The following is a 26,075-nucleotide window of genomic DNA, read 5'->3' on the forward strand; positions in this document are numbered from 1 at the left end:
GAACTGCTGCAAAGCCCAGCTTCTGCTAGCAGAGGCTCAAGGGAGGAGCCGTCCTGGCCCTGGCAGAGTCCACGGCCACAAGGCAGCCCCCTGTGCGCACCCCTCTGCGTTCTCTTTACTAGTTTGATGGGACTGCAGAGCAAGCAGCTTGCTCAGTTTGGAAAGCAAGCAAGCATCAGTCACTTTTTTTAGCAACAAAAATGTTATTTTTTTTACTCAGTTAAGTGTAAAAAAAGAAGGAATAAAGAAAGAAAGAAAGAAATCAAAGTCACTTTCAAAGTTCAACCCATTTTATAACAACTGAAAGCAAAACACGTCTCCCCCCCCTCCGCCCCCCCCCCCCCGTTTGTCTAGGGATTCTACAGAACCGAAGCAGGGATGGTTAATACCAATAACTATGACCAACAAAAGAGTAAATAAACAATCCATCCTTACGAGAGTAGCACTGAAATGGTTAGAGAAAAGACGTTTCCTCCTGACAGTCCCTCAAGGCACAAGGGTACCTCCACAGGTTGGAGCGGTGGCCGAGATCCAGCGGCCACCCCCGGGCCCACGTGGCCCTGCTGTTTTTGGTTCATACTTTTAAACAAAAGAGTCTGCAGCATGTGAGAGAGAAGGCCCCTTGCGGGAAGGCCGCCTCCCCCTCGGGAAGAGCAAAGAGCGAGGAAGAGTCCACCGGAGGCCTGGGAGGGGGGGGGGGGTTGCCTTCATGGCGACATGCATTACTTTGGATTCTGGTGTGGAATTTTTCGCCTCTTGGTTAACAGCAGCAACGAAGCTTTGGAAACAGGCGGGCGGCTCCCTCCGCAGTTTGACACCGTTCCGGTCAAGACGCCGGTCACTGAATTCCTCCCGATCTTCACCGGAGACGCGAGCAGGGAAAGCAGGACAGCCCCGCCCCCCTCAAGCTCTCTCCCTCCCTCCTGAACGGGAGGCTTCTAGCTCGCCTTGACCGGTCCGGTCCCCGCTGGGGCCAGGAGGGCTGTGCGCCGGAGGGGCCCGAGTGGGTTTTACAGAGCAGTGCTCTCAGAGTCATGATCGATGTCGAGCACAACGTGGTTGTGAGAACTCTGACCTGGTAAAACTGCGGACTCCGTGGAGGACAGCTCCGTGGCAGGGAGGCCCCGCGATGACAGCTCTGGAATACTGGAAGCGGAGTCTGCACCAAGGAGAGACACATCAGCAGCAGGAACAGCAGTTCCTTGTAAACACACGGAGCGGAGCCCCCCCCCCCTTCTGAGAAAACACTAGATGCAGAGAGCTCCGTTACACGGTGAGGGTCAGAGCCTTCTGCTTCCTTCTTGTGGAGCTGGGTCCCCAAGCCCCCTCCCCACCCCCAGGGCTGCAGAGCCGAGTGGCAAGCGGGTGAGGCCGGATGCAAGGCCTTGGTGAAAAGACTGGGACAATTTTTGCCCTGATTCCGTATTTTGAACCTGGGCAAGGACACAGGTCCACGCACACTATGTCCAGTGGAAAATCTGGAGGGGGAATTTTTTTTTGGGGGGGGGACTTCTTAAGAAACATTCTCTCTCAAGTGGTGTTCAACGTTTTAAAACACCGTTTCAGCTACCCTTTTATTGCTTAGAAATTCCAACTATGCAAGTCGAATACAATTATGTAATAATTCTTGAACAACAAAGAGAGGAACAACTCCCAAGTTCTCTCTCCGACTTCCGATCCGTCCACCGGGTGAAAGAAGTAGGTCTGTGTTTAAAAGTACACACGCCAAATACAGAAATGAGTTTAGATGTACTTATTAAACACACGGGAATCATCCAGCTCACCCAACGGCATCAAGGAACTAGGCTGTAAAAAGGTCTATAAAATAACCACCCAGCAGAGCCATGTCGGTGGGAGGAGCGCCTCAGGGAGCACGCAGCGCAGGGTCTGGGGCCCAAGAGCCTCCGAGTCCTGCTTCTACCAGCAGCCGCTCCCCCTTGCTGACGCTTCTGCTAGCTGTGGGGAACTTCCTCTCCCTCTTAGCCACAGACAGATTTCCAGTGCTACCTCCTGTGGAGATGCTGGGCTGCACTTTTCGATTTCCACCCCTGCAGAAGTTTTGCTCCCCCCCCCGCCCCAGTGAAGGAAGAAAAGGGGCTGTGAAGGAGGATGAGGGTCCCGAGGTTTCATTCCATAGCCCAAATCCCAAACGCTGTAAGAGGAGGCTGGGAGGGGACGGGGGCAGGACCCTTCAGGCACAGCGGGCAGGTTAAAATGTGGAGGAGGCGCACACACAAAACGTACGGGCGGAGCGTTGCTCCGTGGGCATGCCGGATTAGTCCAAGTGCAAGCAAGCCGGTGTTAACGGCGACCGGGTTAGTAGGGGGGGCAAAGCGGCATCCATGATTACGCATTTGCAACATTTCCGGCCAATCAAAGGGCCTCATTTTCTCCTTACCCTGTTCCACTCTCAGTTCCTACTGAACAAGGCAGGTCATACATCTAGATTGTTTAATGAAATGGTCAATTAGAATGGCCTCTAAGCGAGCTGCTGCGTCACACAACCTAGAGAGGACTCAAAGGGTTACTGCCCTGCAGCGAGAGGAGGAGGAGGAGGAGGAGGAGGCCCCCTGCAGAGCCCCGGAAGGCTTAGGGGGGGGGAGCGGCAGCCAGGGGGTTAGAGGGTCCGCCCGGTGCTGAAGGGGAAGGAGAGGCCATGCACGCCCCTCCAGCCCATAAGAAGGCCAGGCTTCTGGCTTAAAATCAAGGCACAATTAAGAAGCACCCATCCCAGATTAAGAATGAGCGGAGGAATCAGCCAATGGGGAAGGATTCAGCCGTTGCCCAAACACTGAACAGGCGACCGAGGCAAGGGGGCAGCCACCAAGAGAAGCCGCGGGGCACCGTCTCCCTCCTCTCCGGAGCTTTGCCGCTTTCTGAACGGGGGCCGAGGCTGCAGGCCAGAAAAACCCCAAGCCCGTCACAGCCCCCTAAGTGCCTCCCGAGTAGGAAGGAAACAAACTGAGGAGGGTTTTCCTGCCCTGGCGGGGCAGCTACACTGGCCCAGAATGTCCGCAGGCCCCCTAAGTGCTGGGGGGCAAGAGGCAAGTCCTGGGATGCCCACCGGGACAGGCAGTCGCCTGAGCAGAAACACAGTCGGGAGGGGGGTCGATCCCAAGACCGAGCACAAGGACAGGAGGGGAGAGGAGCGAGGAGTGTTGTGAACGCACACCCACACACAGCCCCCGCAGGAGCCCGACACCCACTCCCCAGCTTGAACGGAGAGGGTGGCCGTGGCCCAAACGTGGCCTGACCTAGTGGGAGGGGCCCCGTCATTCAACGCACCAGCAGGGGATTCTGAACCTCCGCCCTTCTGCCTATCAAGCGGCCTTGCCATTGGCCCTTCCGGGGAAAGTGGAGAGTTCAAGGCCGCCTTGGGCAGCTGCACCGAAGCTCCTGCTGAAGCCAGAACGTGCTGAGGAGAGAACCCCCCCTCCCCCCCCCCAAAACACACTGCAGCCAGACACCCCCCCCCCCATAACCGCACTGCCGGGACGGAGAAAGAGGCGCTTACCGGTCACGATGCGGGAGGCAGTGGGCGGGGCCCCTGGGAGTGGAGCGGCGTCTCCTGCGGCCAGGTTAGGTGCTGGCGGATGAGGCGGAGGGGGCACGGTGGGCCGGTTCCTGGGCTTGGGCACGGGCCTGGGCCTGGGCAAGGTGCCGCTCTGAGGGGGCGACGGGGCCTGCGGAGTGTCCTGGGCCGGCGGCAGAGGGGCCGGGGAGGCGGGGCCGTGCTTCTCCAGGGGCGGAGTGTCGGGCGGGGTGGGGGTGCGTGGAGGGGTGGGCGAGGGTTGCTTGGGCACGGGCTCGGAGCCGGGCGCCGCTGTGGGGGGAGGCCCCGTGCCCCCGCCCTTGGGCTGCAGAGGAGGGGTGGCGGCCGGGACGGGCGGCTGAGGCGGGGGGTGGCTGGGGGCTTGGAGGGGGGAGAGGCTGCTGGAGTATCGCCGAGGCGCAGAGGGCTGAGCGGGGGCAGGGGCCGGCTGGGCGCCTCCTGGGCTGGGGGGAGAAGGGCTTCTGGCGGCCGCCTTGGGAGAGACGGAGGGCAGCATAGGGGTTGGGCTCGCACTGTAGTTTCCGGGCTGCCCAGGAGGCACGCTGGCGGGTTTCGGCGGGGCTGGGGCGGGCTTCTTGACAGCTGCAAGAGAGGCCAGCAAGAGCGTCAATCCGGAGGCGGAGCAGGAACCAGGCCCCAACACAGCTCCCTCCGCAGGTGCCCCTGCTCCCCCCACCCTTCAAGCCACGCTCCCTGGAAGGAGCCTTTTTGGACCCACCTCGCCGGAGCGTGTGGGGGCTGGGTCCCGCGTTGACCTGGGGCTGCCCGAGCGAGGGCTGCCCAGTGCCGCCGGCCGGCTGGGGATGGGGCTGAGGGTTGCTTCCGTGCCGGCCGTTTCTGGTGGGCGGAGGGGTAGTCGAGGGCGTGGAGTCTTTGGACTTGGAAACGCTGGAAAGAGAAAGAGAGGGAGCTGGGGCCTCATTTCGGGAGGGAGAAGCGGCTTCTCTGGATCCACGGCCGGAGGTAAGTGCCAGCCCAAGGCATGATGGGAGGGCCTCTAGACCGGCCGCTCCCTTCTGGCTGAGCTGGGGCCGCCACGGGGCTTCCTGCGGAACGGAACAAGCTCTGCCCATCTGAGAAAATTCACCCTCCTATCTGGAAGCGCCTCCCTCGCCCCGGAAGGCCCGCAGATGAGGCTGGGGTCTCCTCCGGAGGTCCTTCCAGCCTGGGACTCTCAGCCTTGAGACGGAGAAAGGCAGGGAGAGGCTTGTCTCTGGGCAAGGACCACGTGCCAGGCCAGGGGAAGGGCCGTCCAACTCTCCACCGTGTTGGAGCACTTGGAGGAAGCGTCCGAGGGACTTGGGAGCCGTTGGTGCCACGTTCCCCTCAAAGGCGTGCAATCGGGGCGGTGTTAAGCGTCCAAGGAAAGAGTTAGGGGGAGGGCACACAGGCCTCACTCCAGGGCTGCCATGGACACACGCACACGCACACACACACAGAAGCCCTCGGCCTCCTTTACACAAAGACAAGACAACACCAGACCAGACCGGGGCTCGAGCTGCAGGGAGGAGGAGGTGATTGGCCTGTGGGGGTTTGGGGGGGGGCCTGCCAGGGGCACAGCAGGAGGGACCAGGGCAGGCCAATCTGTTGCAGGGCAGAGAGGGCAAAACTGCCAGTCCGTGACCCCCCTCGGCTCTGCTTGCGTCATGGGCTGGCCGGGAAGAGAGGGCTGAGTTCCTTGCCCTCAACCTCAGCTCTGCCAACCTGGAGAAGTTCACTTCTCTCTTCACAAAGGCGGTGGGCAACATGGAGAGGGTGCAGAGGAGGACCCAGGCCTGGGGACCGGACCCTACGAGGAACGGCTGAGGGCCTTAGGGAGGTTCTGGCTGGAGAAGGGACAGGATGGCTCTCTAGAAGTCTCTGAAGGATGGCGACTGAGAGGAGGGCAGCGAGCAGCTTCCTGCCGGCAGCAGAGGAGGGAGCCTGCAGGAATGACTTCAAACTGCGTGTAGCACAGTGCCGGCTGGACATCAGGAAAACGATTCTCCCTGCCAGAGGAGTTCAGCGTTGGAATGGGCCGCCTCAGGAGGCGGGGAGCTCCCCTTCAGTGGCTGATACTTATCAGGGATGCACTGGGCAGGGGACTGGATCGGATGGCCTCTATGGCCCCTTCTATGATCCTCTCAGAGGGACACAGAGAAGCCCCTCCTGCCTGGCACGGACGGCTCCTAAGCCACCGGCACAGCGAACGCAGCCGCTCCGGCGCGAAGGCCCTGCGGGCTGAACTCGGTCCGTCTTACCTGCTGTCCTCAGGGCCTTGGCTTGGGGAGGGCTCTGCCGGGCCAGGAGGTGGGGCAGAGGCAGCCCCCCAGAGGCCAGGCTCAGCCCCGGCCCCCTGCGGGAGCTGCTCTGCCCCGGCCTGAGCCTCCGTGGGCGGGAGCGGCGGCTGGAAAGCCGGGGCGGTGTGCTTTCTATTAACAGTGCCGCCTCGCCGGGTGCTCGCCGGGAAGTCCAAAACCTTGACACCAAAGCTACAGGGGAGAGAGAGAGTAAACACACCATGCGGGCCGGCTACACAGCGACACCCAACGACAGCAAGCGGGAGAAGCTGAGCGGCCCAGCGCCCACAAGCCCCGGGGCAAGGCACGGTTAGGAGGACAGGCGTGCCCCGAAGGAGACTTGGCTCAAACATGTGGGCGAGGGCAGGAGGGAGGGAGGGAGGGACGGCCAGGCAAGCAGTTCAGCAGCAGGCCTCGTGGCACACGCCCCCAAAGGCAGAGTCAGGATGCTTCCGAGCAGGCCCTGAAGGATCCCAGCGTGAATGCCACTCTCCGCACCAGCTGCACGGCCAGAATCAGGCCGGCTTTGTGCCCTTCCACAGGGACAACAGGGCTGTGTGTATTCTGCGTTCCCACAGGAGCACGGACCTGGCACGCAGCGCAGGCTCCGGCATAAACGCCATGACATTGGGGACAGAGGGGTGCAAATGCCACCCAGGAGTCGGGGGGGGGGGGGTGAGCTCTGTGCCCCCTCCGCTCCACGGTTGGGGAGAGCAGAAGGGAAGGGAGCCAAAGATGCACAATTGTGTCAAGGGGCCTCATTCCTACGAAAGGTGTGCAGCTTGCTGAATCTGCTTTCCTGGGCGCAAAGCTGCTTCTTTTAAAAGGGCGGAGTTCACACAGCTCTGTCTCTCCAAGCATGGAAGGCCGCGCAAGGCCGTTGTGTTGGGGGGCAGCAGAGGAGAGCCCCGTTTGGCCGCACTGGAGCAAGACGAAGCACTGGAGCAAGGGGAGCTTGCTGGCACTCTTCCTTGCTTGCTTTCTCTCTGCTAGGGGGAGGAGGCGGAGGCGGAGGCGGTGAGGCCCACGCTCCCACAGCAGAGCCGGAAAGAAAGGGCACCCAGTCAGCTGCACACGCCCAGCCACCGTTAACCTCCCAGGCAGCCAAGCCTGCTCAGCAGAGGGGCTTCGGAACGGCACGTGGCTGAGAGACGCTTCAGGCAGGCAGCCAACACGCCAACCGGGGGCCTTGCCTGGGGCGAGCCACGGCACCAAGGGGACTCCGGGGGCTGCCCCTCAACAAATCAGAAACCTTAAGGAAAAGAAGATGAAGAAAGAACCCACAAAGACCTTCTGGCCATTCTGATTCTGCATGTTTTGCTGTGATCTACCCCCCCCCCCCCCGAGTCCAAAGAGAGGGGAGGGGAAACAAAATACAACTGATAACAACAACAACAACCACCACCACCAGGAGGAAAGCACCCCCGGGGGCACCACTGCTGAATCGGCAACGGCCAAGTGCAGCTAGGAGGAGAGAGAGAGCTGCCCTCGGCTGTTTGCCCGGCCCTCGCCATGCGCGGGACGCCCGGAGGGAAAGCCGGCTGGTTACCTTGGGATCTTTCTCAGGCTGCAGTTAGGATTTGATGAAAACGGCGGAATTCAGTGTCTGCTTCGAAAGAACTGCCCTTCCAGGGTCGACGACCCTGCGTCACTGCAGCCGACTCAGCTGGCCATTAGGGGGGTGGCGGAAGAGGGTGAGCGCTGACTGGGAGGGAGGGGGAGGGAGGGAGGGAGGGAAGGAGGGAGGGAGGTTCGCGGGCCTACCTGTCCTTCGCCAGCTCGGCCTCCATCCCCGCCATGCTGACGGGCCTCTTCCCGCTCCGCCGGTCCGGGCTCGTAGTCGTTCCCCGTGTGCAGGTGGTTTGAATTCAAGGCCGGCTGCGCCACGAATGCCCCCGACACGTTGAAATCCATCTCTGTGGTTGAGAAAGAGGATTACTTCTCTGGCACCCAGAGCCCCTTCTTCCATGCAGGTGACAACGGCATCAGGCTCACAAGGAGTCTGCAAAGTTGGCCGGTCAGGGGAAGAGTGGCTCGAGGGGGATGCAGACGGCTCCCAAGCCCAAGGCTCAGAGTGGTGCTGGAGGGAGGGAGGGAGGGGTGGGGGAAGCATTGCCCAGTTGCTCTCTCCCTTCGGCATGGGGTCACCATGAGGGGACCTCCTGGGGCCCTTCCCTTGCCCTCCCAAAAACCAGCCAGGCTCACCTTCAGGAAAGAACCAGCCGGCGTGCTGGATTATGGGCTCCACGACGGCCACCACGTGGACCGATGTAGCTGCGGCCATTTCTGCCAGGGAGCTGGGGAGACACAGGAGGGCCCTGAGGACGGTCCACGCAAGGTGCCACCCACCTCCAATTCTGCGCTCCCCTTCTCAGGCACCCCCGCAGCCTCAAATGTTCCCTCCACTCAGAACGAATAACAGAAATACATATTTGGGGGGCAGCCTCCTGATTTCGGAGCAAGGGGTGCCCGGCCCCTCCTTGTGGATGAAGACGGTTCATCCACACAGGGGCCCCAATCCCACGCCCTCCTCACCCTTCATTCTTTGCCCACAGCAAGTTGGGGCCGAGGACGATGGCGATGTTGCTGGGGGTCATCTTGTTCACGGTCACTGAGCTGGGCGAGCTTGGCCAGGAATTTGATCAAGTACCTGCGGGGGACGGATTGTGCCGCCCTCAGAGGAGGCCTCCGAGGCCGCCCCCCGCCCCGTCCTGTGTGCTCCAACCACCCCAGCAGAATCCGCTTGGGCAGCCGTGGCGAGGGCTGGAAGGGGAGACCTGGCAGTGGCCCGGCCCCAAGGAAAGACACGACGGTGGCCCTCTGTGCCCCGAACGCACGGCACGGTCCCAGGGGGCAGCAGGACTGCTTCTTTCCAGCGGGGCCCTGCAGGAGACCGTCTGCAGACTGCGCTCGCGCAAGGAGCGTTGCTGCCCCTTGGGGCTCCGAGACCCCTCTGGCCCATGGGGCCCCCTCTCCTGTAACCCTTTCCTCTGAGAACAACGGAATTCCAGCAGCAGAGCACAGTCAGGCTCCCTGCCGCAGAGAGTCCTCCCGCTGCCTGAAAGCTCCCTGCCCCGGAAGGGGCCTGCCTGCCTGTCGAGGTTACCTGAAGTTGGCCAGGTTCTGCTTTGGCAGCTTCTGACAGATCCTCCACAGGTCCTGCATCTTCTTGTCCTGGTCCTGAACACTGGAGAAGAGAAGGTCTCCTCAGGTCAAAGGCTCCCCCCCTTAAGGGAGAGCAGCAAGAGAAGCAGCACGCAAATCTCACGGGGAACAGCTTTCTCTGCAGCGCTCTGGACAGGACGGGCAAGGCGATCGCCCCTCCTCGGACTTCCCGTGGGGCTCCCCCCCACCCCCCCCACCCCCCCCCTTGCCAAGGCCCACTTCCCAGCCGCTCCTCCTACTTGGCCACTTGCGTCCACTCCTCGTACAGGCCGTGGGTCATCAGTGGCTCCGGCAGCTCTCGGAGGTAAGACTTCAGGGCGCCTGGAGGAGACAGCGGGGCCAGGGGAGCGCAAGGTGACTCGGCGGCACACGGATGCCCTCCGCAGCCGCTCAGGAGCCGTGGCGGCCACTGACCCTGCCCCCCTCCCCCCCCTGCCTGGCACTCTACAGCCTCAGTCCGGCTTTCACACCACGGAGCCCTTCCCCCGGGCGACGGGCTGCTCTTCCGGACGTTTGCGGAGCCCTACGGCGTGGTCAGGGTGCCGGGGCCAGCAAGCGCGCCTGCAGGAGCATCTCTGCCTCACCCCCACTCCGGCGACAGCTGCAGGGAGCGCATCTGCCCCGGGCTCATTAATGTCACAGCTTCCGCCAGCGGCTGCAGCAGCAGCAGCACACCAAGCAGCAGAACGGAGCAGCTGCCCAAGGACTGATGGGGGTCACCTCGGGGGACTCTGGGCTGCGCTGCCCTTCCCCCGGCTCAATTAAAACCAGCAGCTGGACACCTCTCAGCCTCCCCCAGATGCCGGGCATCGGACAGAAGGCCGACAGGAGCAAACACCAGCCACGCAGCCCCAGAATGAGTGCACACCCTGGCACGACCATCTCTTTGGCCTGAGAAAGCAGCCCCCAGCAGGGCCAGGAGAGCAGGGAAAGGGTTCACAGAGAGCGGCTCCAGGCGCCCTGAAGTGGCAGAGTGAAAACAACCCTTTCGGCTGGGCTACCAGCCCCAGGAGGGCTCTTCCTCCCCCCACCCCACCCCCAGCTGCAGGGGTCTCTCACAGACCTCCTTCTCTCTCTCTCTCTCTCTCTCTCGACGTACCTGCCACAGCGTGTGGTCAGAGTAGAACTCGTCCAGCTGCGAGGTGGAGCAGTCCAAAGCTGCTTTGAGCTTCTTCAGCTTGGAGGCTCCGGCAGCAATGCGGAACAGGCCCTGCGGGGGCGACAGGAGATGCCTCTGGGTGGCTGACGACCCTTTGGCGGCACCACGAGGACGGCCCCCCCCTCCCCGCACAGGGCCCAGAGCAAGAGGGCCGGGCCCGAGTCCGACGTGGGAGGCCACAAACCAGGGAGGGCCAGGGGCGGGGCCGGGGTCCGTGGCCGTACCTCCTCCTTCATGCCCGTCTCCAAGAGCATCATGACGCAGGCCTCGATGGGGAGGGCGATCTCCCCGGCCGCTGCGCTTGAGGTGCTCCTCCAGGGGGGTCCCGAAGGCCGGCTTCTCCGTCCACTTGTCTGGTCAGAGAGGCGGCATTCAGGGAACGAGCCAGAGCGGCCGGGGAGAAGCCGTGACTCACAGCAGCCAACTGACTGCCTCCGGGAGACGCCGAAGAGCCAAGCTGGCCGAATGGACGCCTCAGCCAGAGGGCAGCTCCTGCCAGTCCGGTGCCTCCCCTCTGCGCAGCTAGCGGGGGCGGGACTCCCCTTACAGCGCCCCCCGCCCCCCCCCGGACAGCAGGGGGCAAGCCAGGCGTGTCCAAAGGCCGCATTCACAGAGCCACAGGGGCGCTCGGCACAACACCGCCATGCTCCCGCTGGGGATTGCTCAGTGCTCGGGGAATCGGATGTCCGCTCATCCGTCTGCGGCACCCTGCACAACCCTACTGCTGGCTGAAGCCCCCCAACCCCCCCCCTCCCCGGACTCTCTGTGCTCTGCTGCGAGCCCCACCTCAGAGGCTATTTGAACACATATTTGCAATTCCAGCTCAAAACAAGAAGAAAAATGTAAAAAGGAAAAGGAAACATGTTAGGAGCACAGCAGATGGTTAGTTAATGCCAGAAGCGCTAGACGTGAGAAGCCCGGAAAGCATCCAGCGAGTGGGGCTCTGTGCTCTGGCCGCACCAAACGCACGGCTGGCCTGGTGGGAACAGTGGGCTGTGGAAGCACCAATCAGGAACGAGAGCAGCCCACCCACGCCAAAAGATGGAGGAAAATGGGAAAGGAGCAAGGACCTTGCCGACCCTCCCTAGCCATAAAGCATTCCCCCTTTTCCTTCTTTGCCACCCAGAAGGCCCCTGCAGGGTCTGCAAGAGCAACCCCAGAGCAGCCTGGTTGTTGCTATGAGCCCACAGGGCCTCCCTGCCCCTTTGAGGAGCTGCAGGCCCTCCCCGCCCCACTTCCACGCTCCGTCCTGGCCCTGAGATGCCACCAGCACAGGAAACACGGGAGAAAGGCTGCGGCTTAGTGAAGGAGCAGAAGGTCCCCGGTTCGATCCCTGGCCTCTCCTGTTGAAGGGATCGGGTAGGTGGTGACATGAAGGGCCTCCGACTCAGGATCAGCTTCATTGTGAGGCAGGGAGGGAAGGATCAAAAGTCTCCTCCTCTTCCTCCTCTCTGCCCCACAGCCAGGCCTCTCCAGTTTCCTCCTCAGCGTTCCGGCCTTTTCTGCCTCCCGGCCTCTACCCTCGGCATCTTCTCTTAAGCAGGTCCACGGACTCATCTCTGCCTACGACCTCAGAGGGGCAGGTCTTCTCCGTCTGTGCGGACAGCCCGGTGCCAATAAGGCAGCTGCCCGCTTCCGCAGATGTGGCCGTCCCCGGGGAGCGAACAGGGGCACAGGGCGAAGGGTGCCTCCTGAGGGCTGGTCCCCAGTGGTGCCCACCTCTCCCACCGCCTGGCCACGCCCCGGTCGGGTGCCTCGAGTGGGGTGCGTTAGTGGATTAGCAGAGGTCGGGGAGGGCTGCTGAGGAGACGGGGCCTCTCGGAGGAGAAGGGCCCCCGGTGAGAAGAGAGGAGAGTGCAGAGGCGGCACAGGCAAAGCGAGAGGCAGAGTGCAGGCTACTTTACCTTGGTGGCCTGGATTTCGGGGAGCACCTTTTCTAAGACTGCTAAGGCTTTTCTATGGTAATCTGCTTGGGCTTCTAACAACTGAGAACAGAACCCACATCCAAAACAAAAACACAGACACAGGCGTTAGCTTCGGAGGGGCACCAACACCACGACGGGGGGGGGGGGCAGCAGGACGTGGGATGAGTGGTGGAGCAAGGGAGCCGGGGGGGGGGGGGCGCAGGGGCAGCGCTTACCGAGACGAAATATCTGGCGTAGTCGCCCTCTTTGGAAATGAAGCTGTACATGTCCGCTGCCAGCTGGTCCTGTGGGGAGGGAGCAGGGCATGGATGCGTAAATAAATAAATGAATGGCTGCCTTTCCCGGCAGGACACCAGGGAGGGCCTGAGGCTTGGGGGTGTAATTCCCAGGGGCCTCGCAGACAGGAAGGAGGGAGCAGAGGGGGGCTGGGGGCTGCGCCTGGGGAGGTGCCCTGAGGAAGCACGCACCTTGCACTGCTCCACTTTATTCCCTGCTTCGTCCACCTCTTCCTTGAGAGAGTCCATCTTCGAGGGGAGCCCTTGGAAGTTCACCGCCGAAGTCTTGTGGGCCTGGTTCCACCTACACGGGATGGACGGGCAGGAGGAACTCAGTGGGAAGGCACGGAGTGGAACAGTCACGGGAAAGAGCCTCTGGGAACGGAGGGACGGCCCTTCCCACGCCGGACTCGGCCTTACCTCGCTCTGGCGGAATCCCAGTCCAGCACCATCTTGGCCAGTTGCTTCCTCTGCTTCTGAATGTTGGGGATTTCCACCTGAAGAAAAGCAGCAGATGAGGAAGCCGAGGAAGCCGGCCCCGCAGTCAGCTCTCCGGAACGGAAGCGCCCCCTCGGCCCGCTCTCTGAGCGTGGTGGGCCTGGCCCAGCACCCTGCCTTCTGAGCCCCGGGGGCCATTGGGGACGCAGGGAATTGCTCTTACCTCGGTCAGCTGGTTGATCGGCTCCAGGATCTCTTTCTCAACCTGCACCTCGTGGTGAGAGAGCTCTATCGCCAACTTATTCTCCGCGTCGCCACACGTCTCTAGCATCTTCCTGGAAGCAGAGGAGAATTCGGTTTCGTTCCCTGTGCGCTTCAAATAGCTCCAAGGGTGGAGGGGGGGATGTCAGAAGGTGGCCACCAGTCCCTGCACCCTCCGAGGACCCCACTCTGGCCAGCGGCCCCAAGCAGCCGTGGCATTCAGAGAAGCCTCAGGGGGAAGGCCCCAGCAGCACTTCCGCCTCGAGGGAGCTGAGGCTTACCCCAGCAAGGTCTCCTCGCTCAGCTGGACGGCGCCGTCTAGCATGTTCTGGGCAAAGGCCGAGAGAGGGAGCTTCTTCTGCAGGGAGGGAAGCAGAGGCCGCTTAGCAACGGGCCCTCAAGACCCTCCGAGGCAGCCCCCACCCCACCCCTCTGTCTTCAGCCGGTAGCTCATTGAAGGAGCCATCGGTTGGGGAAGGCAAAGGAGGGCGAGCGGCCGGCAGATCCCAACGGGGGAGAGGGGAAGGATAAGTTACTTACATGCCTCTTGTCGGCGTCTGTCCCATACTGGCCGTGCAAACACGCCATCAGGCGCTTGTAGGAATTGTGGTAGACGGACCTCGCAGTGTCGAGGCGTCGCTCGATCTAGGCAGAGGAGAGGAGACTGGGCATGCTCCAGCGCTTCAGGCTGGCATGCCCCCTTCTTCCCGCGCCACATGGAGCCTGGGCCGGTGCTCCCCCCCCCCCATAGCCCCTGGCAAACGTATAGCTGCAGCACTGATCTCTCCCCCTCTGCTTCCCAAGGAAGAATCTCAGGGGGTTGTGCACATTCCGCACCGGCTCCGGCGTACAAACGGAACCATCGTCCCCTGCAAGCAAGTGTGCCCGTGACAAGCCAGAGGGCAGCCTGGTCCCGGGGCCTGCCTGCTCAGAGCCAGCGGCCACCTGCCGCTCCAGGACAAGGCCGGGAAGCGTCACTCAAGGCGTCTCTGGCCAGCAGCTGAGGCTCTTCCCACGGAAGAAACCCTCTTCCCAACGCCCGAGTGCGCAGAGAGGCCTGCCAGGTTTTTCTGGGAACCTCCAGACGCAGCAGCGAAGGAATGTGGTTTTATCTCTCCGTGTTTTGATGAGTCACGGAGGTTCGAAAGAGGACTTCTGGGATGGGGTTTCTGTTTGAACGGAGCCGGCCAAAAACACCAAGGGAGTTTCAGCTGTAAGACCGTATTGTGAACTGGGCTGGAAACCCATAAAGCCAATTACTGTTTTTCTAAAAAACAAAAACAAAAAACCTGCCATCCTGTCTGTGATAAATGAGTGACCCCGAGTGAGTCTGTCTGCGGCACAAGAGAGCCAGAGGCCCGGAGCCCCCGGAAGACAAAGGAGATTCGGGGGCAGGGGAGGGGCTTCTCCCCTGCCACCAACGGGGTCCGTATTTCGGGTGCTTCTCAGCAAGGGCCCTTTGAGGCTGGCTTTAAATTCACAGGCGCTCCCCAAGGCTTCTCCTGACTGACTGGGGGACTGAACTGCGTCCAGCTCAACACAGAGACCGCTCCCCCCTCTGGCAGAAGAACAGCCCCTCTCTGGCTTCCGGAAAGGAATGTGCTCAAGGGAGCGCATTCCAGGAAAGAAAACATGCCCGCCATCTGGCGAAGCAGGGGGGGTTCTGCACAAAGGAATGCGGCCGGCCAAGGAGGAGTTCTGGGAGGGGGCCGCCCGGCCACAAGGTCAGGAAAGGGTTCCACTTGGGGGCAGCGGGGCAATCCGTCTCCTGAACAGTTCCCGCTCCCCCCCCCCAGCCCAGCCCCACAGCAGCCCATCTGTCTAGCTGCTCCGCGAGGGAAGAGAGGAGAGCCGCAGGCCTCCTGCAGACATGTCCTTAGGACAGCCGCCAAGTCTGCTCGCATTTCGCCCCTCCTCTCAGTCGGAAGGCCGTGCTTAATGGCAAGGAGCAGCTGGAATGGGCGGCACAGGGGGGAGGAGGAGGGGCTGCCAAGGGCTGCCTGCCGCGTGTGGATCCAGCGATGGGCTGAGCGAGCAGGCCCCTCAGGCGGCACAAGAGAGCCCGGCTCTCCGGCTGCTTTGAGTGGAGCACCAGAAGGGCCCAGCTCCACACGCTCTGCTCACCGAGCTCTCCTCCCGGCTCTCTCCTAGGGGCGGGGCAAGTGGCCAGCGTTCCTTCGCAGCCTTGACTTTGCTTCCCGCCTCGATCCCTCCTCGCAGCCACCACCTGGCCCGGCTGTCTGGAGCTGCATCGCCACGTCCCCGCCCACCAGGAGACCAAAGCCCAGAGACGACAACCACCACAAGCCGTCAAGGCGAGAGAGGTCAGGGATTCGTGACAATACCTGCAGCAGGTCTTCGCTGAGGACTTCGGTTCTCTCGGCTCTGTTGAAGAAGGGGGAAAGGGGGGAAAGGCTCAGATTATCAGTCCGTGCATCAGGGGTTTTCCCATCCCGACCCCCTGAGCAGCCAGCAGGGCCCGTGGGAAGCCGCCCTCCTCCCTGCACGGCTCCCATTCCAGGCCTAACCGATGCTGATCCTGGAGCGCTGCCTATAAACTACCCCGCCGTTTCCGTGCCATGGCATTTGCAACCTTGCCTACAGCCGGCCAGTCGTGGGCACCCTGCTTCCCAGGAGAGGGCAGGAATCACTCTGTGCCACGGGCAGAATCCTGAGGGACCGGAACGGCTGGAAGGTGGCGTTTGAGGGGGAAACCTCGTTCACTGGACCGCCCTTGCCTCCTGATTCCCCAGGACAGAGACGTCGGCCTGGCCGTTACACCGTGACCATGATCCATGGCATTTCTCCTTGCAGCAACGCACAGCTCTCTGCGCTAAGGAAATGATGCGAAATTACACCTGGTCTGAAGCCGCGGTTGGCAGTAGGTCCCCAAAAGCATTTTTCCACGCTGCCTTCCCTGGGAATTGGCAGGTTTCCCAAAGCCCTGGGAAGGGCTGCGGCTTCCTACCCGGCTTGCCAGCCACTCCTCTCGCCCCAATAAGAGGAGGCAGACCGAGAGGGGTCAGTCTGCCCGGAGCAGCCCCTTCAAGACTAACACGAGCGGCCTCAGGGGAGGAGCTCTCTGGAGTCACGGCTCACTTCTGCAGGCAGCGCAAGGTGGGTGGCCGAGGGAGCCCGCAAGGGGCTCCCACCGATTGTGCCAGGGGAGGCCTTCCTTCGCCTGCAGGAGTGGCCAGGGTTTCCCAGATGCGAGTCTGAGAGCTACGCTGCACTTGACAGAAATTACTTTCCTCTGAAGTCACATCACCTACCACAATGGTCCCCACGCATTTCATGGCTGTTTTTCTCCGCCCCCCAGGGGGCATGAAACTTGCCAAGCGCGCACAACTCCTCTGTTCAGGCAGATAAACGCTGGCGTCCCTCGGCCACGGCACACGGGGGCACATTCCCATAAGCAGAACGGAGAGTCCTCTGGAAGCCGCGGGGGCCTGTCCCAGCCACTCACCGCTCACGTCCTGGGGCCCCTTCCAGCGCTGCTTGTATCACCTCGGGGGACTTCTGCACCTTTAGTGCAGCCCCCTTTCGCCTGGCACTTGACGGCTCCTGGGCTTCTGGGTGCGCAGTCATGCCCAAGGGATCTGACCGGCTAACGGCTTCAAAGAGCCCGCAGGGTGCACGGGTGTCAGCAGCAGACTCAGGATCCCGGTTCAAACCCCCACCCACTATCCCTCTGAATCTCCCTGCTTGGCCTTGAGCCAGTCATACCCAACGGTCTTCCCCACCTCACAGGGGTGTCGTGAAGCCAGGATGGAGGAAGGGAAAGCCGTGTTTGCCACTGTGAAGGCCTTGGAGGCTGGGGTCGCAAGCGAGTTCTGCGGAAACCTACAGGACTTGGTTCCGAGGAAACATATTTAGGAGCAAGAAGGCACTTTTCGGTGCAGCGGGAAGAATGAGTAAGCGGAGAACTATGCCCTCCTCGCCTCCGTCCTCCCCTACGAGGCGGCCCCACCCCCAAACAAAACAGAAACCGTCTCCAAGTTCCTTCTGGCTGGCTGGCGGGCTGATCCGAACAGCACGTGCTCTAGAAAGACACAATGCCCCCCCCCCCCCCAGCTAAGCAACTTCCCGAGGCTTCTTCGCCTGGCAGTGAGTCACGGAGGGTCCAGGGGAAGGGGCTGAGTGCCACTTACAAGGAAGAGGAAACCCCCCCTCCACACACACACACACACACACAAGCAAGGCTTCCCCCAACTAGCCAGGCGATCTGAGTGCTCAGCAGTTAAGAAAGAGGGAAGGTGCTGATCTGGTCCGCAGTGCCCAGGAAGAGGAAAGAGATCAGCTCCCCGGCATGAAGCAGAGAGGGGGGTGGGTGGGTGGAGGAGGCCGCTGGGAAAGGAGCTCCTCGGCTGCAGGGCCAATACGTCCTGCCCCCTTCCCAGAGCACAATGGCCGGCCTCCGTGCCAGGGGGGAAGCTCCATGGAAAGCCTGCGGCCCTGGGCAGAGGCCAAGGCGAAGGCGCCAGAATCGAGGGGGCCGGTTTCCTCTCCAGCAAACTCATTCCTGCCGAAGGCACCACTCGGCTTCAAGCCTCCAGGGCTGCCAACCGGGGTGACGGTTCCATCAAGAGCACCTCTTTGGGCACCGTCTCGGGAGAAAACCACAGAACCGACTAAATGGCTCCCTGGCAGGGCAACCGGGAGAGATGCGCTGGGCGGGGCAGCCTCCCAAATCCTCCTGCTCATGGCCACTCATGCCCAGAACCGAGCCCTGCTGGCCTTAGAGGAGCCCCCGGACTCAAGCTCTGTCCTCGGCCGGAATCTCTGCTTCTCAGAGCCCGTTTTAGGCTACGGGCCGGGAGGGGATCAACTGGGCTGGCTTTAGAGCCGGCAACTGGGGCCTGACCCTGGCTATGGACTGAGCTGCAGCGGAGATCCCTTCATCAGTGGCAGGAAGCTGCAGACTGGCTGGAAAGCAGAACAACCGGGAAAGGAGCTCTCCGGGTGGGAGTGGAAGGGGGGGGGGAATTCTCTGTCTGGCTCACCCAGTGACCTGGGAGTTCCCTTGCAACGTCTCCCAAACACTGTCTCCAAGCTCGAAACAGAGAGCTTTTTCCACGCTGGCTGCCAGAAACAATGGGGAAATGTGCATTTGCGCTTCAAAACTTCCATGTCGACATTTTAGTAGCTGCAAGGGCAGCAAAGCTTCCAAACAGACTGAACGCCTCGTAGGAAACCTGCCCCACTAGCTAGGATGTCCCAAACTCCTAGGCTGGAGAAACCCCCAGAGCAAGCCAAGCGCTGCTTCATCAGCCTGCCCTCGGCCTCTCCCCCAAAGAGTGTGTCCCTCCCCATCTGTTTGCGTGCTGCTGGGCAACGGGATAAACAAGGGTACGGATGCCCATGCGCTGCAAGGCTACGAGGGGGGGAATAGGGCGCTCCTGTCTTGCAGAGGGGCCTGGCACACGGCTGGAGGCAGGCCCTGCTGGGACGAAGGCCCCGGGAAGCAAAATGCTGGGCGTGGAGAAATCATCCCGCCCGAGGCAGCCGGCCACTTTTCACCCCTCCCGGCAGGCCGCTTCTCTGCTCCACAGAGTGGGGGTAGTTTCTTTCTCACAGGGCTTTACATGCTTGACCTGCCACGGTCGGTGAAACCGGACGGCATTCTTGTGACATGACAGACGGGAGCAGAGAGCACTCAGCCCCAGGCATTGATGCGCATCAAGCTCTGCGGAGAAACCTCGGCAGAAAGCAGACACCTGCCGCAAGGAGGCCGTCAGCCGGACTAACCATCCCCAGCCGGGCCAGGGCCAGAGCCAGCTTTGGCGGGACGCCCTTCTTGGCCGCAGTGTGGAGAGAGGCAACCGACGGCTGTGCCACGGAATGGCTTTAGCTGCCCACTCCGACACACGGAGCCTCTGTGGAATGGGGGATGAGGCCGGGAGCGCCTTCCTTCCAAAGGACCATTTCAGCAGTCCAGGGGCCTCTGAACAGGTCCAGGCGCACCGGAGAGACAGACAAGACTTCCCAGGGATAAGCCATGTTCCCATCACCAGGTACTCTCCCTGTTTGTTTACAGGTGATGGATCCTTTTTCGGACGGGACGAAGCAACAGAAAACCAGCTCTGCATCCCGTCACGAAAAGCAACAGCTGACAAACCCGCAGGAGGAGTGAGCGTGCGCAAGGCAGGCGCATGAAACATGGGTGCCTGCTGGCAAAAACCTGGCCCAATCGCTGAAGAGTCAGAAATGTTTCCAGCAGGAAAATCAGACTCAATCCAGCAAGAACTGACTTTTTAAAACCCAGCCAGACCTCTGGCGGGAGAAGGGCAAGGGCTATTTCGGCATGCTGGGCATCACAGTCGAACCCCGGAGATCAAGGGGAGCAAGGAAGGGGCTCTTGTTGACACAACAGTTTTGTAAAACCCAACGACTCAAGTAGTGCGTGGCAGAATCTTTCCCCCTCCCAAATAAAAGCTCGCTCTGCCAAAGGCAGCAGGGAGTGGCACTTGCTGTTTCACTTCCTCACAGACATCTATTTGGGGAACCCTAAAAAACACATTTCCTCAAGCGCCAGGGCAGCATTTTCTTGTCCATCTCGAAAGGGGGAAGGTGAGGCCTGGCTCAGGCACTGTTATCCACACCTGGTTAAGACCAGAGGATTATGTGGGGGGGGGGGCAAAGCCAGAAAATTACAAAGGTGGGGTCTGGAGGTCACATGTGATTTCACAAACGGTTTTTTTTACCTTGTTCCTGGGCTTCCCAAAAATTAAGCGCTTTGTCTGCCAGATCTAAGAGGCTGGGTCTTGAAGAGCTCCAAAATGAAACTGACACTGTTGGCAATTTAACACAGCAGCAGTGTACGAACGCTTCCTCAGTTAACACAAACACACAAAACATCTCTGGAAACAAACAAATCTGCACAGGGCATTTTGTTAGAATGACAAAGCTTCCCTCAAAGGAGAAGGGGGGGGGGCTGATGCAGCTCGGCCTGTCCCGCAAGCCCTTGGGGGCCGCAAAAAGCAGCACTTTGGACTCCAGCAGACCTTTCCCAGCTGTGCTTTCTTTGTTTGGTCTAACCAGAATCACATCCAAAAGACTCTGGCGCGCTGCACCTTCCTCCCCAGAGCCCAAGGGAGGGACAGGGAGCCCAATCGTCCCCCCCCCAAAAAAAAAGTCTTCTCTGTTTGTGCATTAAGTGCTTTTCCCTGGCAAAGGAAGCATCCAATGAAAGCTGGATTTCGGGGTTCTCTTAAGTGGCTCGGCCCAAGCCAAGGCGCTGCTCCTCCACTCCCTTTTCATCCTGAGAGAGGCTGCCTTTCACTGACAGAAGGATCCCCCCCCCCACCCCCTGGCTTTTGACCCAGGAGGGTCAAGTCATGAGAAGCCGCTGGTATCACAGGGAAGAAGCCCACAAGGTGACACACACACACCGCAGACCAACCCGCCTCATTGCCTGGAAACCGGTTGTGGTCTTTGACTGGGTGATGAACACACCTCAGCACCCACTCACAATGAGCTGCGTCATCCTGCACAGCACCAGGGCCCAAAGAGCCTTGAGCAGCTCCCAGGACGCCACCTCCAGACACTTCATAAGCAGGCTCTCCTGGGCACCGGCTCGTACATAGCTGCATCATTATTATTTTTTTTTAGTTGCTCACCCTTTAGGTCCCCGGTTCAAAAGGAGACTGTGCAGATTCATGGAAGACAGGACTATCAGAGGCTCTGCTTGACTGAGGGGAGGTAATACCAGGGGAAGTCCTTGGCTTCTGTGCCGTGTGGCGGGCCCTCCTGGGGAACTGGCTGGCCCCCACGTGAGACAGGACGGCCCCTCACTGGTCTGACCCAGCAGGGCTCTTCTTATATTCGTATGAAACCCTCAGTCTATAGGCTCTGCTGTTGGCTCTCCAGGGAAAACCCAGCCAGCCACGGTGCGTGACGGGGATGCTGAACCAGAGGAGCTATTACAGCAGGTCTCTCCTCCTTACGTTCTTATGCCTCTGCTCTTCCTTTCTACCTCATAAAATCCAGGAGGCCGTGCCTGTGTCAGGGGAGAAGAAAGAGCAAACAAATAATAATAATAAATCCAAGGGGAAGGGAAAAGACCAGCAGGATCTAATTCCAGACTGTCCCTCCGCCAAACCCCACCATTTCGGCAGAGCTTCTGTCGGAAGCAGACGCAAACAAACGTTTTGGAAGCGGAGCCCGGGGAAGATTAATGAGCACATTAACTTCGGTTTCCTCCTGCCTTACAAAAGGTTTTTTAGCAAGTCGCAGTAATTAATTTACAGTTTGTACAATGACGGCTCTTGTTGAGCAGAGGGAAACGATCACAGGACGGCAGGCCTGGAAACAAGGCAACGAAAAGATCAATCCCCGTGGAGCAGCCCCAAGTCATTTCCTCTGGAGATGGCTTAATCCAGTGTGGGCGGTGGGGGGAGGGCCCACAGAAGAGAAGCGAAACAAAAGCGGCCCCCCAAAATGGCAGGAGCAGAGCTTGCAGAGGGGAGGGGGGCGGCAGAAGTCTGAGCACTGCCAGGCACACCAAGCCAAACACGAGCCCCGTTCTCCAACAGAGCGACAAGGAGATGGGGGAAAGGCTGAGCAATTTCCTCGGAAGGAGAAGCCCAAGAGCCCGCAGGCCTGATGCAGCCACTTAAAGATCCCGGCACCAGGCCAAGGGAGCAAAACGACAGGCTGCCTCGGACGCTTTAACCCTGGCCGTCTGGAATCTGGAGCACGTCCAGAGCCCTGCGGAGAACAGTTTCTGCACAGACCTAATGGCAAAGAACGCAGGCCAGGCGGAGAAACCTCTGGCGCAATGGCCAAGCAGAGAAAGGCTATGGAAGCCTTGAAAGACCCAACTAGGTGACCAGAGGAAGTTCAGCTCTGGGCATAAGCATTCATGTGCATGCCCGCAAAGGCTTATGCCACGAATAAAACTCCATTGGTCTTCAAGGTGCCCCAGGACTCCAAATATGCTCTGCTGCTTTAGATCAACATGGCCGCCCACCGGAACTGGTCTGCAGAGAAATGCTCTTATCAATAGCTTGATATTCAATAGCTTGATAAGAGACCAACAGTAATTAATGGTGAATCATGGAGTTGGAAGCACCATAGAGGCCATCTAGTCCAACCCCCTGCTTGCTGCAGGACCAGCTGCTGCTTGCAGACCGCCAGCAAGGGGAGCTCACCACCTCCTTAGGCAGCAGAGCCAAAAGAAAGATGGCGCACAGGGCTTGTCATTCAAAGCAACATTTCAGAGAAAAGGTCAGACTCCCATCCTGGCTCATTTTACAGCCAACCCAGGCCTCTCATCACCAATTTGCTTACGGGGAGAACTCAGAGAGGAAATCACATCATCAAAATGCCCCCGTCATCCACCTTCTCTCTTCCTCATTATTTCGTGCCCGTTTTAAACTCAGGTTAAACATGTAAAAACAAACATGAGTCATCAGCCAATTGGCTCGGTAATTGCAGGCAAATTATGAAGAAAACTTGGCACGCTAGCCGGCCATTTCAGTAGCATGGGACTGCGACCAAAGGAACGTCTCTCTGTCTTTACAAGGTCCCTGCTGACATGGCGGAGGGGGGCCAAGCTCCCAAACCTGGCCTGAAAAGCTCACAGGCAAAGTTACAGTCTTGGGGCAGCGAGACAACTCCTGAGGACGATGCCGTCAGCTATGAAGCATGCGGGGCAACACCCTTTGTCCTCACCGTTCACACAGTAAGTCAAACCAACAGATGTCACCAACCTGCAATTCTGGAATCAGCTCCCACCTTCCCAGAATGTGCGTCACATCCTTCCCACAGCCCTAAAATCCAAGCCCTTTCAGAGCACCACTGCTGCATTGTACAGCGTACAGCATTGAACACTAAACACCTGGGATGGCTTTAAGTGTCTCAAATATGGGAACGGTGTTTTCGAATTCATGTTTTAATACAGTGATACAAAAATCGAAACATGAAACAAGAGTCAAGAACAAAACTTACCTTTATCAGGCTCGCAGGAGGCCAATTCAGGCACCACACCTGAGCCCCCACTAAGGTACTGCTTAGCTTCAGGCATGCAACTACACTGGCACACCCCTGTCACTGCTGGAAAACTTAAATAAGGAAGTGTTCCCATTTAAACCTTGAAAAGAATGACAGCAATGCTCTGGCCACGGCTGATTCGAAGTACCACTGCTCACTAAGGCACGTAAAGAAGTGCAGGAACATTTCCCTCAAGGCCCGTTCTTCTGGGGAGAGGACGCTGTGCTGTCTAGAAAGAAAAGTGCTCTCCGCCTGCTGAGTACACCTGAGGTGGCCTGCAGTACAGGAAGCCCTGAGAGCAAACGTGCACTCTCCCCTTCCTGCTCCAGCCAAAGTCACCTTCAAGCTTGCACATTCCTCCTCACTGTGCCCCAGGTGCTTAAAGCTATTTCAGGACGGTTCCACAGGAATCCTTTGCACGGAGCACAGAGGTGGTGGCACAGGCCTGCCTTATCTCGACAGCTAGCACAGGCACCACTTTTTAACTGGGTGAGCCACGTTCAAGTCTCACTTCAAGGAGGAAGACTGGGCCCTTTATCTGTAAGGTGGAAATAATAATATTGACTCCGTGGAAGATGGCCAACACTGTGCATACAGAATGGTTCTGAACGCTCATACAGCATTAATATCATGCTCGAAACTGGGATTTCGAATTCATTCTTACTGAAGTGCCAGATGGTCACTTACGCATGGACAACGCTCAGAGTTCAGGCTTCCTCCTTCTAGGCCTAATAACCACTCTGTGAAAGTAGGTTAGTGCGGGTTTTCCCCACGAGATCACTGCAGGGTGGAGCCAAATGGCAGTGACCCACTCGTAAGTGTGTGATCACAGAGGAGATTTGTTCCAAGGACAGTCCAATACATGTCCCCTCCTCCCCCACAGTGCTCCAAAGAGAGTACCCAGGAAAGCATCCCGAGCCGGCCAGCACGTCTTCCCTGGCCCTGAATATCAAGTTTCACCCCAAGCCCTAGGGGTTCTGGGCCCTTACATCTCTAGGTTTGGATATCCATGTCATTGTTTGTTACTAAATTAAAGGGTCATCTCCCCATCTGCTGTACCAACTTACAGAGTAACACACCAGTTTTACTTCCTGGCTAAACTTACAGTCCATCTTTGGGTCTGGAAGGCAAAATGGGGTATTGGGTATTAAGCCCCAATACTAGGGGACAAACCCTATATCCACAACTAATTGGATTCAACTGTGCCAACCACACTCAGCCCCTGTAACAGTAAGCATCGCTTCCGGGCTGGGGAAACGCCGATGCTGCTCTGGAGGTTCAGGGCAGGACACGATACTGCTTAATTGTTTTTGCAACATCCTAGATAAGTAAGCCTTCATTAACTCAATTTGACAGCGAACTCAAGACCAATAGCAGCCTGAAACCAGTCATTCAGGTATGACTTGAACCCAGGGCTTCTGAAACCAAACATGACACTCTCTGTTGACTCTGAAATCCAAAACAATGTAGGAGAACCCCCACGGACTTCTGAGAAAAGCACCGGCCCAGAAAGGCGGAGAAGAACTTGCTCGATTTCCTCACAGCTTCAGGGACTAAGGAATACAAATCAGGGCCCTCCCAGCGGCATGCTTCAAGTAAGAGGGAAACCTTTCCAAGCCAACCGGACAAACACAATCCTGAAGCGCTCCTGTTCTGTTTCAGGTCCTAGATGACTTACCTAGAAAACGGAGAGTCTGCTCTTCTGTTACGTACTCAAGCCAGTTTCTCAAGTGTAACAGGCAACAGCCTAAGCTGTCCAGCCATCAGCAATGATAAAAGAACGCTAACTGAACGCTGGTGAACTCCACCAACTATATTTGAACCCAGCAACACCTTAAGAGGCTAACAAAACTTCCTGGGTAAAACCTTTTGAGAGTCTGACCAAGAGAGCTTTGGCTCTCAGAAACGCAAGGTCCATGAACATCCTGTGGGTCTCTGCTCCCGGGCTCAGATGTAGTCCAATCCTATGAACATACTAGTGCCTCAACACCCCTGAGCAAATGCACTTCAGTGCTGCTGCCTTTATCAATGGTCTGGCCCAACAATGGCGCCCAGTGAAAATACAAAAACAAGAGTCTACCATGTACATAATGTCAACAATATATTTGCAATATATCTGCATTGATATTGTTAACATCTATGAATACATTGGCCTTATGTACATAGTGGAGCTTTGTTTAGGTTTTTCATACATATACAAGTACAGCATACAAGGCAGGCATAATGAATGAAAGGATAAGGCATGTTGCACCGCTTTACAAAACCTCAACAGACGCTGTGTGGGTCGGTCACGTATATGGACCGGTGGTCCAGATAAAAAAAGCGGAGGCCTCTAAATTCTCCCAAACAAGCCCTGGTCAAGGCCAGTATTAATTGTATCCCAGCTTGCCCTTGGCCCGCTTCCTCCTGCGCCTCCCCCCCCGACCCCCCCAGCGCAGCCCAGCCCAGCCCGTGGTGTGTGTGTGTGGGGGGGGTCTCGGGGTTTCCACGGCGACAGGCCTGCCCCTCCCCGCCTCACCTGCCCACCGTCTGGTTGGCCAGCTGCCGCATGCGGTTGAACTGCTTCTTCATGGCGGCGGCGGCGGCGAGGCCTCCTTCTCTCCTGCTCTCCCTTTCGTTTCCCTCCCTCGTTCGTTGCTCGGCCGCGGCGGCGGCGACTCTCCCCGTCTGTCCGAGAGTCGCTCCCTAGCCGGCCTCCCGCCCCCTCCGGAAGCCGCCGCGGCCACTTCCGGCTCTCCCGGCGCGCACCCCCTACGGAAGCCGCCCCAGCATCCGGGCCCTCGGTGGGGAGGGCGGCGACGCGCCGCGGACGAGACTTCCGGGAAGGGCGGGCCGCGCGGCCGTCACAACACTGTTATCCCGCCTGCGCTCGCCAGGGGGCCGCGCTTCCCGGCCTACGCTATCAGCGGGGCCGGCCTCCCTCCGCCCCTGATTGGCCGCAGCCCGTGGCTGACACGGCAGCCGGCCAATAGAAAGAGCGTTCGTCACAAGTGGGGGACGGAGCGCCTCTTCCGCGCGGCCCAATAA

The 26,075-nt window shown here is 59.4% G+C and overlaps 1 protein-coding gene across 1 annotated transcript; it reads right to left on the reverse strand.

Annotated features, from left to right (window-relative positions):
- Positions 1–309: 309 nt before the first annotated feature.
- ARHGAP17 (Rho GTPase activating protein 17) lies at positions 310–25,883 on the reverse strand. The gene is given in 25 exon segments (XM_077316851.1): positions 310–1,159; positions 3,515–4,135; positions 4,272–4,441; positions 5,794–6,024; positions 7,597–7,646; positions 7,648–7,748; positions 8,038–8,129; positions 8,368–8,438; positions 8,440–8,482; positions 8,939–9,019; positions 9,237–9,318; positions 10,097–10,114; positions 10,117–10,207; positions 10,381–10,443; positions 10,445–10,509; position 11,677; positions 12,061–12,141; positions 12,297–12,365; positions 12,549–12,660; positions 12,777–12,853; positions 13,018–13,129; positions 13,337–13,413; positions 13,596–13,700; positions 15,401–15,440; positions 25,567–25,883. Coding segments are annotated over 25 exon segments (2,655 nt in total). The 5' UTR covers positions 25,620–25,883; the 3' UTR covers positions 310–1,010.
- Between the last annotated feature and the right edge of the window lie 192 nt (positions 25,884–26,075).

This window comes from Paroedura picta, chromosome 17, assembly GCF_049243985.1.
Source record: "Paroedura picta isolate Pp20150507F chromosome 17, Ppicta_v3.0, whole genome shotgun sequence".
NCBI lineage: Eukaryota > Metazoa > Chordata > Lepidosauria > Squamata > Gekkonidae > Paroedura > Paroedura picta.